Source organism: Prenolepis imparis, unplaced genomic scaffold (assembly GCF_030444845.1).
Source record: "Prenolepis imparis isolate NDT839.2.m4 unplaced genomic scaffold, iyPreImpa1.0 SCAF_3, whole genome shotgun sequence".
Lineage (NCBI taxonomy): Eukaryota > Metazoa > Arthropoda > Insecta > Hymenoptera > Formicidae > Prenolepis > Prenolepis imparis.
In genome coordinates, this window is record NW_028141161.1 from 8,918,064 (window position 1) to 8,935,679 (window position 17,616).

The 17,616-nt window shown below is 35.9% G+C and overlaps 2 protein-coding genes across 6 annotated transcripts in view; both read left to right on the top strand.

Moving 5' to 3' along the window:
• The first annotated feature begins 949 nt into the window (after window positions 1-949).
• Window positions 950-8,694, top strand: Metro (membrane palmitoylated protein 7-like protein metro). 4 transcript variants are annotated; one of them, XM_083033402.1, is made up of 11 exons: window positions 950-1,568; window positions 2,514-2,800; window positions 3,193-3,324; window positions 3,780-3,806; window positions 4,924-5,091; window positions 5,438-5,509; window positions 5,580-5,704; window positions 5,787-5,911; window positions 6,472-6,774; window positions 7,020-7,363; window positions 7,542-8,694. In XM_083033402.1, the coding sequence occupies exons 1-11, from the start codon at window positions 1,526-1,528 to the stop codon at window positions 7,716-7,718; spliced, it is 1,803 nt and encodes a 600-aa protein (XP_082889528.1). In that variant the 5' UTR covers window positions 950-1,525; the 3' UTR covers window positions 7,719-8,694. The 4 variants fall into 4 exon arrangements, with proteins under 4 accessions (XP_082889528.1, XP_082889529.1, XP_082889530.1 ...); XM_083033404.1 differs by having other exon boundaries at window positions 954-1,568; window positions 6,598-6,774; XM_083033403.1 differs by lacking the exon at window positions 3,780-3,806 and having other exon boundaries at window positions 952-1,568.
• A 1,857-nt stretch (window positions 8,695-10,551) lies between these two features.
• The window catches only part of LOC145933341 (uncharacterized), a 28,673-nt gene continuing 21,608 nt past the window's right edge, over window positions 10,552-17,616 (top strand). The window contains exons 1-2 of one of the 2 annotated variants that reach the window (XM_083032944.1): window positions 10,552-11,047; window positions 13,581-13,695. In XM_083032944.1, the coding sequence (XP_082889070.1) occupies window positions 13,624-13,695 (72 nt within the window). In that variant the 5' untranslated portion in view covers window positions 10,552-11,047; window positions 13,581-13,623. Of the gene's footprint in view, window positions 11,048-12,485; window positions 12,690-13,580; window positions 13,696-17,616 lie in introns of those variants that run through there. The other variant, XM_083032945.1, reaches the window with a different exon arrangement.

Genomic DNA, 17,616 nt, shown 5'->3' on the forward strand with positions numbered 1-17,616 from the left:
ATCTCTCAAAGTTTCATTTCTTCATTAGCGAAATATAGATATTTTATATTTTACGTATAGATATTTTTATATTTTCATTTATAAAATCAAAAAATAAAGTACATTGATATATGTATAAATAATCTGTTGGACAGCGAAAGCTGCGAAAATTGAATAAAGAAAAAAGATTGCAATTAATAAGGTTCTAATCTTACAATACAATTGATTTTATATATATTTGAATATAATATATATAATTATAAATTAATTAATTAAAGACACACAGCTGATTTATACAATACAATGTTATTTATCGACGTTTTTAATTCTATCACTTTCAAGAGATGACGCCACATACCCGATACACCAGCTCTATCTTGTTTGAATAAATTATTTAAAGTACGCGAGTACTATGATAATTGAATTTAAATATGTATATTGAGATGAATAAAATTATTAATTCAAATATGTGCGCTTTATATTCTGTAAACGTCTTGGCAATTAAACAAATTTCTCTGGTTCTTCGTAAGTCATAAAATTTTAACAATTCTTATTAATGCGTTGCACATACAGAACATTCTACTTTAATCACAATATTGCTAATTAATTATGCATTTAATATTAATATTAGTAAAATTAGAATATTTTTATGAAAAATTTTAATATTTATATGTATATTTTTCCCAAATTATTTTTTGTTTATAAATTATAAAAACACTGATTTGCTAATTATTAAAATATATAATTATTGTGATTAATTATTCGAGCTAGGAGCATGAATTATTTCGCCATCCCGGAGAACTGTGCTCCGAAATGATCGTGTAGCAATTTTCGACCCAACGTGGGTTCGTCCCTGAGTGGGCACCGAGGTAGGGTCGGGTTTCGATGAATTATCCGTCTCTTTTCAGGTTCCATACATGCCAACGAAAAAGAGAAAGAGAGACATGGCCGTCGGCATCGGAACGTAGCAAAGGCCGAAGAAGGGTGGTGCGCGGTGCGTTACAGCGCCTTTCAACATGGCACCGAGCCGCGTCTGAGTTGACGAGAGGAAGATGCGCAAACTTTCGGGGGTGCACAGCAGTGCCGGGTAGATCGTCCACAAGGAGAATTTCTCCGAGAGAGATCTAGTGCGCGGGTGGGCGAGTCCTCCTTAAAGAAGAGACACGTCTCTCCGTCTTGGAGTGAAGAGGGAATCATGTCGGAGTATCACACGGGGCAGGCCAATCCGGTAGCGGTCATTCTACCCCGTGTCGAGTGACAGGCTGCTTACGTAACGGATTATTCTCGCTATGATAACGACACTCCAGACGCGAACGCGATACGTCGTGAGGCAGCAGCAGCAGCAGCAGCAGCAGCAGCAGCAGAGGATCAGCATCAGCGTCGTCGCCGGGAGTGTCGTCGACGCGACAGAAATAATACGCTGACCCGAACCCTGGTCGTATCACCATCTCTGATACCCGTCCCTTGAACGGACGTTGCCGAGAGTCGCGACACCCCGGTTCATCCTCAGCCTCCGCCGTGGGGACACCTGGACCGAGTGCGAATTATGACAGCGGCAGTCGTCATGGAAAACGTTAATTGGGATCCCGGTAAGTGCGAGCAGATAGGCAGTGGAAGAGAAGATGCGACGGGATTTTTTCAACAATATACGGGGTAAAGAGCGACGTCGAAAGTTCTCACGTGTTATCAGTTCTTGACACGATTGAACAACGTGTGGAAATAGCAGTTAAATGACGGGGGTGACGACAAAGTTAACTTATTGCGGCAACGTGTTGATAAGGTTTTCATTGTTCTGCGAAAAATAATAGAGAGAGAGAGAGAGAGGGAGGGGAGAGAGAGAGAGAATTATTGAAGCAGATTGCAAAGTATAATCCGATATATAACTGGAATAGATACTCTTCACAAAGACATGTATTAATAAAACGTGCTCCGAGCGTTGTTATAAATATAGAGTAAGCCTTAGAGTAAATAAATGCGATCGCGAGTGATGGGACGGGATCTCCTAATAAAATACAAGCTAGATGGATACGCTGTGTTAGCGGATATTTTAACTGCGACTGCACATTTCCGCGTGCTCCGATTTGCTGAATGGCAAAGAGGTCTCGGATGAGTGCTTTGTGCTTAGAAATTAATTTATTGATCGACGCATAAATGACGAGAGAGAAATAATCGTATTCAAAATAAAATAATTGTGGAAATGTGAGAATTTATTGTCGTTTCTAATTCTAGTATTCTCACGTTACATTTATGATGAACGTATATAATATATATAATTTCATTATAATAATGAGAAACTGACGTTATATTTGATATTATATTAATAGATTATAAAATAAAGAAAATAAAATAATAATAATTTTATAAATTAAATATAACATATAAAAAAAAATTGTTAAATTAATTTTATTTTAGATTTATATAATATTTTATAAAATATTTTATTTTAACGTCGGTTCTCTAATCGTGAGCATTAAAGTAGATTTAAATTTGTGTGTGTTAATTAAATTTTATTCATTTATTGTTAATTATTCCAGCATTGTCCAAGCTGCTAAATTCGCTGCAGAAAAACAAATCAGAAATACCCAGCTGTACCGAGGAGGAATTTGGATTTCTAAGCGAACTGTTGCAATCGAAGGAACTTAACGCCCTGGTGAACGTTCATAATAAGATTCTCAACAATGTCAAGGACGATAAATTCTTTCCCGTATTATCAAATGCAATGGATATCGACGTCGAAGTCCTCGATCTGTTATCGACCAAAACACACATTTCGTCCGACTACAAAGAACTCTTTCATCTGCTACAGAAACCGCATATTCAGGTAACGGAGAGTGCTAGATATTTTTTGTTAAAATACTTTATAAGTTAATTTCTTTAGAGATAATAATATACATACTTGCAGTTTATTCTATTTTGAGAAAAATTTATTTTTACTATCTTTGTAAAAAATGAAATAGATTATGAATATATTTTCTATTAATTCTTATTTATTATGTGTGTATGCAAATAACTATATATCTTATGACGATATATTTTTATATATTTATTTTTTTGCAATTTTTGTACTTCGTCTTTTGCAATTGTCCAGTTTGTCAGATCTTTGCTAGTTGCCTTGAATTAAAATTTATTTGTATTTTTTTTCAATTATCCTTGTAGAGAAAAAAGTGAATACTTTTGAGACAATTCGTTCAGTCATTTTCATTATTTTTGAAGGGTCTTCTCTGCGCTCACGACGCAGTGGCACAAAAGGACTATTATCCTAGGCTACCGGACATTCCGTTGGAGGTGGACGAAGACGAGGAGACGGTGAAGATCGTCCAACTGGTGAAGTCGAACGAGCCCCTGGTACGTCAGATCGATCGTTAAGTCGGTATTTGCGATAATTTGCGGTATCTCTTTCTGAACGTCTTTCACTCGATTAATCCAAGAGTGTAAGCAAAAGCGAAAGAGGGAAAAAAAGACCGTCGGTTTAAGTAGCATTCGAATGTAAACGCGTTTGCGTTCGAAGAAAGGCGCAGAAAAGAGGGGATATTCGAAAGGAGATATTTTGAAAGATTCGTTTTTTTTCTCGCCCACACTTGATTGTATATTTGCGTCGACTTGCATGAGACGCGAGGTGCCACTCCCCAGTATATCGACGTAGACAGGCGAGTCATGTACTTTTGCGTATTTAGTTTGCGATTCTCTGATACCGCTATCCATTCTTCTCGAGAGTAACGAGTAGTCTCACGAGTACGAGTGCAAAAAAAAGAGTAACCAAGTAATCACGTGTTTCTTTCATCGTCAAACTTGCTTCGAAGGGCGACGCTGGCGTTGAACCGATCGTGGTAAGTCGCCTGAATGCCGTATAGAACATATGCTGAACACCTGTGATAAGAACACCTGACTCCACCTACAAAACTATTCTTTATATTTTGGCTGCTATTTTTTATATTTTGGCTGCTACTTTTTCATTTTGTCTCACTTCACGACAGGATTGAAATTGGTAGAATTTTTATGAAACTTTTATTGTTGCAGATGAGCGGAAAAATAATAATGCGTTGTGCCAAAATCTAAACTAATCAAAATTTAAACCAATTTCAATTCTTGCTCTAGCATAGATCTCTCACCTCCGATCTCGTTAGCGATCATTAACGATCACAGGATATAGATTGTAAATAAGATGCTGTGGTATTTTTTTTTCTTTTTTGCATAAAGCTTGATTCTGTTATTTGCTTCTGTTGCATCTATTTTGTTGAGTTGTTTCTTTATGTTTTTACTCGTAAATAAATCTGTTATAATTCCGTATCTGTTGTTAGTGTCTTGCATGAATGTATATTTTAAATACTATAAAGTGAAGTTATTTGTTCTGACAAGAACATATTTGTAAAATTTTATATTTGAAAAATAGAAAGAAAACTCGAAGTTTATATAAAATAATTGCCATAAAATTACAAATAACTGCACTTGATATATAATGTTTCTCGAGATGCAATCCGATTTCAAATGTTTCCTTTGCAATAGTAATAATTAAAATTCTTGTTTCTGTTTATGTCGGGAAACATAAAGAGATAAACATTAAGAATAAAGAGATAAGGAAGCACTTCAAAATACCAAAGCAGATTTAAGAGTCTTTTAGATATAAGAATAGAGATAACTCTAGAGAAAGATCATAGACCTTTTAGATATCTTTACGATATCTTTTAGATATTTGTATTATCTAAAAATGGCGCGCAATCTTCGTCTATATTTTTGTATTGCATATTTGTGATTTTTTTTTATCAATTAATCACAGAATGTGCTCCTATCTTAAATCGTGTCGCGCCTATCTGCCTTCCTTCACGAAAGGACTTTACTTTTTTAAATTTATTTTTTAAGAAGAGAAAGAGAAGGCGTTCCCCTAGTACGCGTTCGCGCGCGAGAGATGCAACGCAATGACAATACTAGTTTACACCTTGACATTAGGGGGCGACCATAAAAACCTGCGAGGTCACCGGCAAGATTGTGATCGCCCGGATAATGCACGGTGGCGCGGCTGACAGATCCGGTCTCATTCACGTCGGCGATGAAGTCTGTGAAGTCAACGGTATCAGCGTCGAGGGAAAGACGCCTAGTTTCGTTTTACACATTTTGGTAAAATAAACATTTTTCTACCTCGTCGTGAGTAAATGCGATTGAATGACAAAATCATGCGGTGAAGAATAACGCAATTCAAATTTTTAAGTCTAAAAGGAACAAGAAAATTTAAAGTGTGTAAAAAATATATTTTTATATTTATTATTTTATCAAATAAAAGAGATATATTTAATTTACGTTTATTGTATAATTCCAAGAGATTGTTAATTAAAAATTATGTAAAATTTCAAAACTCTTTTAAGTTTCTATGTAACTATTTCGCTTTTAAGTTAAAGTATTTAACAATAGCTCGAATTATTTAGATTACTGAATAAATAATTTCGTAAATTTGATTTTTTTCTAGCAAAATTCGGAAGGGACAATCACTTTTAAAATCGTGCCCGCAGATAGTAAAAGTGGAGTGAGAGAAAGCAAGGTAAAATTTGACAATCTCAATCGCGATTTCTGATGTGACGAAACTTTTCTGAATATGTATAATCGTTTAGGTTCGCGTGAGAGCGCATTTTTCGTATGTGGCAGCCGAGGATCCCTATATTCCTTGCAAGGAAGCAGGATTAGACTTCGTCAAGGGAGATGTCCTACACATTGTCAGTCAAGATGACGCCTACTGGTGAGATATGATTTATTTTCAAAAATATAATTTTTTTAAATACGTTTTTCTTGTGGTAAATTATAATAATGATTAAATGTAGGTGGCAAGCCAGGCGAGAAGGCGATCGAAATATGAGAGCAGGCTTGATCCCTAGCAGAGCTCTGCAAGAACGTAGGATTCTTCTCGAAAGGCAACAGAAGGAGAAGCCTGACGAAGACAATATAAGTACGCGTTCAATGAATTCGATTGAATAATTTGCTCTTTAATCATTAATTTTTCATCGAGTCATATAACATTGTCGAATATTTCTCATGTCCATAGTGTTTTTATTGTGTTAGCGACAGATCAATGTTGCACGAAGTTCTTAGTAACTGATGTTATCGAAGTAGTATAGATGCTCGGAGTACCTTGACGAAGTTTTGCGCATTTAATCGCTTTGTATATTTTTAATAACAATAAAATTTACTTAAATGTTTCATAGATATATTTTTTCAAAATAAAGAAATGAAGAAAATTTCGATTTTAATACATGAAACGTCAATGTGCTCCGAGAACGCTATGTTTCAAGGCTGGCGTTGCTAATGAAAGCTTGACCATTAACACTGATAAAGCTAGCGATGTTGCATAATAAATTACTGTTCGTTAGTGACCACCTCAAGTGTACTTTAGGATGCTCGATTGTGTACGCGGCAGAGTTGTGCCCGAGGTGGTTACCCGTTAATTCGGTAAGCTAATCTCGGCTGCGCTTCTTTAATGAATGGCCTGACGACCTAACCGTCGGTTAGGCTTGTGTTCTGTTCCAGTGCCTTTGCCCGCATTGTGCCCCCGTCCCAGTACCTCTTTGCACGCCTCGCCCACAAAGTGCAACTTGCAGGGAATTAAAACTAAAAAAATCATGTATGACGCTGCAGAGAACGACGACTTTGACCGAGAAGAGGTACCGACCTACGAAGAGGTCGCGAAACTCTATCCAAGGCCAGGTCTATATCGACCGGTGGTTCTCATCGGGCCACCGGGAGTCGGCAGAAACGAACTCAAGAGACGACTCATGACGACCGAGCCCGAAAAGTACAAAACTCCTGTGCCCTGTAAGTCTATTTTCCGGATAAAAAATTTCTTGGAAAAAGAAACGATTAAAATATAAAAAAAAATTAAATTTTCGAATCTATTTCCTTCTATCTCTCTGTAAAAAATTTATTACACTAACATTCAGTGAATCAAACCAGTAATTTTAAGTAATTAAGAACTTAAATTAAAAATAAGTAAAATAATGAATTTCATGGGATATCGAAATGTGAAATTTTGTGCTAAATAGAGCAATTTATTTCGTTAGATACGTCTAGATCACCGCGACCAGGTGAAATAAACGGCAAGGAGTATCACTTTGTGACTCGGGAGAATATGGAAGAAGACATCGACGCTGGAAAGTTCATCGAATACGGCGAGTACAAGGGAAACCTGTATGGCACCAATTCCGAAAGTGTCAGTTCGCTCGTGAACGCCGGATATGTGTGTCTTTTGAATCCTCATTATCAAGCTCTTAAGATGTTAAGGACACCGCAATTAAGGCCATATGTCATATATGTAAAACCGCCAAAGTTTGAAGTGCTGAAGGAAACCAGGAACGAGGCCAGAGCGAGGTCGACTTTCGACGAGAACAATTCTCGAGGCTTTACGGTATATATAAGCTCATTTTTATAAATTAAATTTCATTTAAATTTTATTTGCATCAAATTTGCTATTTCACATTTATATTTTTACTTTTATAATAATAATAACTTTATTGAGTCCACAATTATAATCTAAGCGTTTACTAAAATTGTATTTGTCATTTTATCGTTAATCTTTATTGCAGGATGAAGAATTCCATGAGATCTTGCATAGCGCGGAGAGAATAGAGTTTTTGTACTCTCATCTCTTCGATGAAACGATAGTGAATGCAGATCTCCCTATGGCATTCGAGCAGCTAGTCAACGCGATTCATCGGATCGAATCGGAACCGCTTTGGGTACCAGCCTCGTGGGTTCAATAAAATAATAGTTTTCGAGTTTCGAAGGACAAAGCATCCGGGAGAAAGAGTTTCGTCGTTAAAGATGTGTGACTGCTCGTCATGGTATGACGAGATCGAGCGTTTTTCACCTCTTTACTTCCACTTTCGGTCCACGAAGGACGCACGTATTTCTCGTCTATCATCTTACCGAATTGCGATTTACCACCTAGTGTGTTATCGCGTCTTTAAAGAGATTTCGTACTTCGAACGTTTGCTAGTCTTTGTCGGTTTCAAAGACGAATTAAATAAAATTTTCTATTACGGGATGTCATCGTTCGTTGTTGGTAATGGTTGTAATCGCGACAATTCATCTATCGCGATGTGTTTCCTCGACGATATCGTTGCCGTAAGTTAAGTATAGCCAAGTACAAGACGTTGAGATAATTTCGCAGATACGTGATTCGAAGTCGTTCAAGTCCCGCAATCTTTGTTTTGTCTTTAGCAACACACTCTATGCATAATCTTAGAATCCTTACTGCCAGAAGCTTCGCCAGTGGCGGGAGATCTCGTATCGTACGATCAGACGGGCAGCGACGTGATCGACGTGATCTTGTCACGAATCTCTGCGTATCCTATCAACGTGTCATAAAATTCCATTTTTGAGACTACGGAAATATCTCGCATACTTTGGGATCAACGCTCACGAAACGGTAATTGTGTCGAAGTTATCTCGAAAGCTATACCAAAGCTCGAAAAATCGTTATCATGGACGATCTTTGATCTCGATTGTTGTTAATTGTTGCCAAATAAGTATTGTACCTAGAATGCGACCTGAATTCTGTATTTACCGTATTTTCCACTTGATCGGCATTATTATAACGTTTCTATTTTATTTTTTTCCACGAAAATGAAATGCCGATATGAGAAAAAAAATTATTCGCACTATCGAGTCAACGTTGCATAATTCATCCTTGATGTAAACTCTGTATGTTATCAAAATATAGTATTGAACTTTAAACGTGTGATTATACTGAATTCTTCTTTTTATAGATATGATTTAAATGAGAAAAAGGAATTTTTATAATTATATAACTACAATATAATGTTAATATTAATCAACATTAATACACATCAGGTATATATTGTTTCAGAAGTCATGTACAATACTCTCTCCTGCATTTCTCAATTAAAACAAGCAAATTATAAGTGTGAGAGGCAATTGAATATATTTTTCCGAGAAAAATATCTTCCGCGAAACGCTTTCAAACCTGCTGAATAAAATAGAAGAGACCTTCGTGTGAGAGTTTGTTGATGGACAGCTGACGTATTCCACGTGCTTTAATTTCGCGTAGCAACTTCTTTCTGCGTTTATTATTTTCAAGGCCAGTGTCAAATGACTAATTGACCCAGTTGGCAAAAAAATTACACAGATAAGTGCTACGAAATTTTGTTCAAAAATAAGTGGCCTAGGCGCAGTTTTTACTTGTCACAGACCTTTAAAATCCTCACATCGTAACACAATCTGAATGAAAAATGCGTCTTTTTTTAAATATCTCTTCTTTAACAAGTCTAATTGCAACATTAGAATCATCGAATCGATTATTCTAAGGGATGTTATTTTTATAAATTTTAAATATTTATAAAAATAATAATTGATAGCAAGAGAAAAAGAGAGAGAGAGAGAGAAAGATCGAGAGAGAACTTTAAATGTCTCTTGATTAAAGAGATTTCTTTCTTTTAAATAGCTTCCATATCTTTTAACCAGTTCCAAGGTTAATTGATGTATCATTCTCGTCAAAATCAATGATCAAAAGATACTAATGCCGAAATATGATTTAATGTCAGCAAATGAACATCCTTGCATTCTTTAATGGGGATAATAGCCCGTTACGAGCAGGCACGGAAACCACTTTGCTCTTCGCGCCAACGACTTCCGCTCGAAATTACAAGCTCCTTCATTGGAAGTGTCGGCAAATATTGATTCTCGGACGCTAGAATGTTCGTGTGCGCGCGCGAGAGTTCGCGCTCATATCCGCCGCGAGATTTCAGAATTTCTCGAACAACTTTTCGCATGCATGAATCCCTGTGTTACTTCACGTATAATGCAATCTCAAATCGCATGCATGCTTTAGTTCTGCGATTCGTTACTGTTGTCTATCACTTTGCCTGTGAATTTCGTACATCCGTCCAATTAATATAGGTACACGAAATTCGCAACAATAACCGCGGAGTCTAAAGAATCGTAACTAGCGCAAAAATAAAAAAATTTTCAAGGTAAAGCTTTTTTCAACATTATGTTAGCTGTATAAATAAGTAAATATGCTTTACTAATTTCTTTGTATTTAGATTGTGATTGACAGTTTCGAATTTTTAGAACATCTATCTTGAAAGTTAAGTGAGTTTCATAAAATAATCGAAAATATATTACAATAAATTATTATAATTGGCGTCTTGAATTTTCAGACTGACTTCAATACTAAAAGTATTGTCAAATACTATATGTTAAAAGTTACATCATATATAAGTATCTCTTTTCTCTCTCGCTCCTTCTCTCTCTCTCTCTCTCTCTCTCTCTCTCTCTCTCTCTCTCTCTCTCTCTCTCTCTCTCTCTCTCTCTTCATTCTCTAAAAATAGCATTGTAACAGTATCGAAACGAATAATACTCGAAATTTATTTATAGAACGTTTTAAATCGCTGCCAACTTGAAGTGTTCAGTGACATTTACCATTATCTCGTGACGGGACATAAAATTATTTTCGCAATCAGGCTATTGTCATTGCTATGGCTCAACGACACGTGTCTATATAGGGAACATCTCGGTCGGACGATTGGGATTTAAAGCTCCGCGTGGAAACCTCGTGCGGAACTTCGTCCGAATTTATATCTTAGCGGCGCGACAATTTGAATCGCTGTCGTCGATATTTTTCTTAGTTTGACGCGCGCCATCGTCGCATCGTTCACCTTTATTAATCACGCACAATCCACAAAGGAACGGTCAAGCAGAAATAGCATACGCGCTGCTCACCAGCTGATATCTTGTCTCTGCATGAGATAGAAGCCGCAGCGCCTGTCTCCGGATCACTTTAGAGTACAGACCAGATATATACATACAATGCACGATAACAATTCGGAAGCGTCCACCGTTTACGCGAAGCGCGTGTGTTATACATATTTTCGCAACGCAATCGCTCGTGATAGATCGAGCATGATCTGGGACATCGTCTCGACGTTAATAGGTGGATCATCAATTGTGTGAACGTCCTCGGGCAGCAACGTTATGTAAATGTTCTTCTCGCGACACCCGACAATTTTGGTTAACGATAGCACCGACAATCATTACCGGCAGCTTGTCAAGAATAAAAGCAATTTAGGTAAGTCCACAATTTTGAATTATATATGTATATCGAAAAAAGATGTATTTTTTTCGTTAATGTGTGCATATCAATAATATCATAGAATTCAGTTAAAATTATACAGCCTCAATTTCTTTAAAATCTCTGTCTTTAAAAAAATTTTTTATAAGTATAAAAAAGATATAGGGTTAATGAAAATATCAAAGCCAATGTTATTTTATAGCGACGAGTTTTCTGTCTAAAGAATACAAGGGCAAAAATACCTGCTTGATATTATCAAAGTTATCGATTTTTGCTGGATTTATTCAGCTGTCACGTCTATAATGTACGATAACATCGAATATCGCTATGTAATGAATACACTCAAGAATCATGATTAAACCCGCGATACGCGAACCATCCCCAATATTTTAGGAAAACGAGAGAAAAATTGTATCTCACATTGTATAGATAGATTTTTCATTCGAATCTGTCGAGACGTCAAACGAAGGTATCTTTTAGCAATCTTGACGAGTCGCGCAACCTCGAAGAGGCACTTAAAACGATGTCGAGTACGAAAGAGGATTTACCCAGAGTAGTCTTGGATGTTGTATTTTTAGTTTCGACAGATTTTCTAATTGATCTTGGATCACACCACAGACGAAATCGCGGACACGTGCATTTATCGTTATTTATACATGTCGCGATATATAAATAAATAATGAGAAAACAACTAGGTAAAAAATTTAATTTCGTCTTGCTACATGTAATTCCGATCAGACGTCGTAAGTTCTCTGATATACAAACGGATTCTCGCAGCTAAACTTCTAGCTGACCTCTCATTAATCGAAATAGGATTCTAATTTAACAAATTATGAGAAACGATTAAAATTATTTCAGATATGTAAATGAGATTTAAAATCAAGGAGGATAAAAATTCTGTATGGAATGTAAAGCAAAAAAAATAGTGTTTTATGACATCATCCGGGAGTGAAACAGGTATAACTGCGATAAGTTCTCGGTGGTGTAAACATACGAAAATAAGCCTTACGTTTATTCGTAGAAAAGTGCGCAAATTGACATGAGATTTATTTTTTTGTAGAACTAGAATAAGCTTGTTAAAATAATTTCAATTCTCGTTCACTATTAAAGTAGCGCTTTGTCTCGCTGCCAAATGATCTGTCTGTCTGTTTTAATCAATTTCAAAATCCGCGTTGTGCGCGTTTTAGTTAAAAAAGCGCGATGATGCGCGAAGCGCCACAAAATCGAGATGCAATTAAAATTCCGCCGCGGGCTTTTTCGAGCATTTGGGAATGCGACGCAGTTCCTGAAATTCGCGCGGAAACACATCTTAATTTCTCATCAACGAGGCATCGTAACACCTGGCTGAAATTTGCGCCTGCGTGATGACGAGGCCTCGCTCCAACCCTCGTGAGACTTTCGGTGCGAGGGTGTAATTTAAACTTTGGCCCAGTAGCCAATCAACCCCTTGACGAACGGACGATCCGAAGAAAGTCGGTCGGGGTTGGAAACAAATTCGAATCGCGCGATTTGATACTGCTTGAGCAAATGGTGCGACTCGTGCCACGAATAAATTCGTCGGCGCCCGGTTTCCAAAGAGAAGACTCTTGCAAGAATTGCATTTCGTAATTCAAGAATAAATGACACCGATTGCGTGAAGGTAATGTTTTCAATTTGATGGATGTGTATCTGTTTATCTTCAGACGATTATATTTAGGCGACATTTAAAAACAGAATATCTCTTTTTATTTATGAAAAGACCAGAATAATGCAGTTATATATTTTTTTATTTTTTAATTAAAAAAAATATATTCTCAGAAAATATTACTTAAAATTTATGATATTAAAATTTATATAATATTATTTAAAACTTGATAATAAAATGTATTTATTAATGACATATATAATTTATATGTGTTATTATAAAGATCCTAATATATCAAAGTAACTTTTGAAATTTTTTATGCACAAAATAATCGCGTGAAGAAGCCGCTACAAGATTCTATCGTTCTCTAAAACGCCTAATATAATTATGCGAGACGGATTTAGAACACGCATGGCATAGAAAACATCTTGGTGTACAGATACTCAAAAGAATCACATTTCAGACCGTGACCTAGAGTGCATCCATGAGATTCGGTCGAGCCGAGAGGTCATGTCAAACTTTCCTGGCAGAGTTTACTTCAAGTTTCGATCAAGATTGCAATTCCAATATCCATTGCTGAATAATGTATATTAATTAAAGCGCGATAGACATTTTTGCAATTTATTCATTAATGTTCGATCGTTTTCATTGCATTCTTATTTGTATTTTAAATAATACTGAATATTTTTAAAATAATCATCGAAAAATTATTATAGGTAATACTAATTATTTTAAAATTAATATAAAAATATTTAATTACAAATTTTTATCACACATTTATCATAAAAAGTAAATAAATTAATATAATTATCTGAGATAGAAAAAAACACACTTTAATAAAATGTAAATAATTGAAGCGATATAAAGGGTGAATATTAAAAAATTGATTTCATTGATTTTTTTCAGTGTTTCCCGGAGGAGAGCAGATCGAACGTGAACGAGCTCGGTCATGGTCTTGAGCGGAACGCTCACAGACTCCAGCTTCTTGGTTATCACATCGTTTAAGATCAAATTTAAACCGGTCAGTAACATGCCTCTTCGAGTACATTTATATTTATTGAGAAAAACTTTAAAGATTGTATGTCGATTTCGGCAGGTATGGTTTTTCTCGAGATTACGTCTTGCGATTGCGTCTTGAAAATACTTTAAAACAAATATAATTATTATTCCAGGTGATATCGCGCGGGACGTATATTAACACTTATTAGTAACCTCGACGAATTAACACGCGAAGAATCTTAATAAGCCGTATCGCGTCTTAGCAGATTATCGAGGCTTTTCTTCGCGTTGGCATTTTGCCAACCAAATCTGATTGTAATTAATATTTGCCGCGTTTGAATACATCAATTAATATTTAAAATCACTCTTTTTTCTGTTATTATTGCATATATGTATATTGGCCACAATTAAAAATTTATAAATAAATATTTTTTTATATTTGCACGTTAAATAATAATTTCATTCCATTTAAAAATAACTTTAAAAAATAAAGTGTGCATTGTGTAATTTATAACATTAATAAAATTAAGAATTAAATTATTTTTAATGTATTGTATATTGTATGAGTATAACCATATATGAATTATTTTAAATTATCATAAATGCCATTATTATCTTGAAAGATAAGCAAATAGGGTACAACAAAAATTCAAATTAAATTATAAAAATCTTTATCCTTCGCGATATAAATATACTAAAAGTCTTTTCGCGTTACGAGAGGCAAATGTACTCATTTACCTATTAATTAACAAATTATATGTATATTTTTAATTTTATATCCCGGAATTAGAGTTTCGCAGAAGTTGCGTGTGTGAACATTATTTCGAAAGTGGACTTCATATTTCTTTCTGAGTTACTACAGCTGAATGAGTGATTTTCATCGAGAAATATTTTCGCGGCCAAAGAGAAGCCCGTTCGAGTTCGTTTCAACGCCAAACTTGTCGGGGGTGCCGACCTTGGCACGGAAAGCGTCACGTCTCTTCGAGACGAAGCGATTAGAAGCTCGCGTGCTCGGTTTTGCACGCCTCACCCTCCTATCGTTCTTATCAGAGCTTTCCCTCTATCATTTGGTGCACGTTCCTCATTCATTTCTCGATTCTCTCGTCAAATAGTCTTATCTACTTATAAATGTCACTCACGGATGACGTTTTATACAAGTGTAGTATTTTATAAATTAATTATCTCTATTTTCCTCTCGAAATACGGCTAGTTTTTGGATAATTTTTTTTTATAATTAATATTATTTTTATTTCATATTTTTATTATATATTTTTTAAATATTATTTTATATCTTATTATTTTAGATTAGTTTTAAATATCTATAAAATCTAAATTTGATTTTTAAATCAGTGTTATCTTTTGACAACACTGATTTAAAGCCGGAAGTTTTAAGAAATTCTAAATGCAAATGTCATATACGTAATAGTATACAATGTTAGAAAAAAGATACATTGCAGTTTACTGCGAGAGCAACAATTGCAAATTTGAAACAATAATTTTAAAGTGTCATACAAATGTAAATTACTTTTATTCGTTCATAAACAATAATTTAGTTTAATCGATGATGCATTTATTTGCTTCTTTCATAAAACGGCTAACGCGGAAACGGCATGGCTAATGATAGAAAGGTTTGTTCCGCACTCGAGATTTCGAGTAGACATTACGTATATCATAACGTAGGCTGCCAGAACGATGATTTCTCATGCAGCACGGTCAATTAACGTCAGAAAGCACGCACAGCTGAAAGTCAATCAGACGAAGCTTCCGCTCGACGGGTGTGTGAAGTTGGCACCCCTATGTTACGATATCATAGTTCTGTTAAGAGTTCTGAATTATTTAGAAGCTAAGGAAGAGTTCTTGATAGTTTTTATAAATAGTTCCGGTCATTATGATAATGAAAATTGACTTTGAAAAATGGGGGTGCCAACTTCACACACTCCCGCTCGACGCTGATCAGTGACGTTCCCGTGATGGAGTTATAGCGACTGAAACGACGCTCGGCGTTTAATAAATCAGCTTCGCGTTGCATCACGTGCATCACGGGATATCGATCTCGATGTCGCATTAATCCCGGATATTCCTTACGCAAATTTTATTAATACGCAAGTACGCTCGCGACGCATCTAATTGTAAGTAAGAGCACGTAGAGATCCACTATCGCTATTTGTTGGTAACTTTAAGAAAAAAATAATTAAACCCTCGCATTATTCGGTGAAGAAAGGGTGCTTTGAGGGTGTGGTTTCTCGCGTATCCGATGACAAATTTAATAACCATCTCGACAAAAGTGTACACAATATATTAACGAAGTTATTACTTTGGAAATAATTCTACCTGTGTACATAAGAAAAGGAAGGAAGACAACTGTATATAATATGATATCGAATTACGATACATATACTTAATTAGTATATAGGATTAAGTGATTTCTCAACTCGACAAAACACGTGTCTTAAGCGTCAATGTAGAATGATATAGTTTCGACTGACGTCATATTATTGAAATTTTAGCTGCAAGCTGGCAAGATATGACATTTACGTGCAGCCGCAACTAATCTTCCGTCGCGATAATATACGGCTGCTTTGATTAATCAGCTGCTCTTATCATTCTCGCGCCGACTCGGTTTTCGAGGAACACGAACGGTTTGCATAAACAAAAATGTCGGGAAAATGCCATATGAAATTTGTTGTGTTCAACGAAAGCTTTTCTCTTTCCCTCTCTTTCTCTCTTTCTCTCTCGATGATAAACGGCGATCGTTCTTCCGGCCATTGATCATCGCGTAGAGGACCATCCCAGGAGGGCAACAGGGGATATATATGTGAACCTACGTATTTTACAGCATCCGATATTGTTCCATACGGTCGGCATGCTCGTGCCGACACCAACGGAAGCTTTCACGAAGCGACGCAATTGTTTGGATATGAAACGGTCTATTCAGGGGAAGAGAGAGCAAACACGGGAGAATCGAGCGACGAAAACTCGATAACTGGGGCGATAACTATGCGCCCATTTACCATAGTCGACTCGTGCCAGTTTCGTCCAACTCGCGTAATGAAGCGAAATCTCGAGGCCTCCTGTATATCGGGGTCGTGATAGTTATCGCTAATTTCTCACAAATTCTCTCGTTCGTCCCGATATTAGCTACACGTACCTCTTGAAAGTCACAAAAGCCTGATATAAAGTCAAATGTTTCATACTAAAGATTTAATTGCGTGTCTTCTTTCATTACTTTTTTTTATATATATGTAACTAATTGCAATTTAAAATTTTGTTCACGCAAGTTCGCTTGAAATTGAAGAAGAAAAAACCTTACGGTTTTTTAACAATAAATTTTCACAGTCTTCACTGAAATCTCGTCTCTGTTCAGGTGCTATCCTGGCTCGAAAACGAAATAGATCTTCTAAAATGTCGAAGAAGATCGATGAGCCGATATATATATCGCAAAGTCCAAAATATTGGCGAGTGGCCAGAAACTATACGGGATGACAGGATTATATCGCGCACTCTGTAACGGCACCGAAATAACCGTACACGCGTTTGAGAGATGAAAGGGCGATTTTATGCGAGTATTACGAGAGCGAGATTGGTTTTACTATTGGAATCGCCTTACTCGCTTTTTTTCGCCTAGGATTTGGAGTAATTTCCGCCGGCCGTAAAGTTAACGGCGCACCGGCACGAGTACGAAAGAGAAAAAAGGAACGCTGATTAGAAACGCCGAATAAATGAACGAAATAGGAAATTCCTCCTTTTGATCAATAGACAGGATATATATTTATTCTGGAATATGCTCGCGAAGAACTTATGATTTTATGTTTTATGTGATTATACGAATATATTGGTTATATAATTTGACATTTAAAATATCACCTCCAGAGTAATAACGTAATAATAGCAGCGAATAAATAATTAAATAAACGTGAAAATTGAAATACATATTATTTAAACA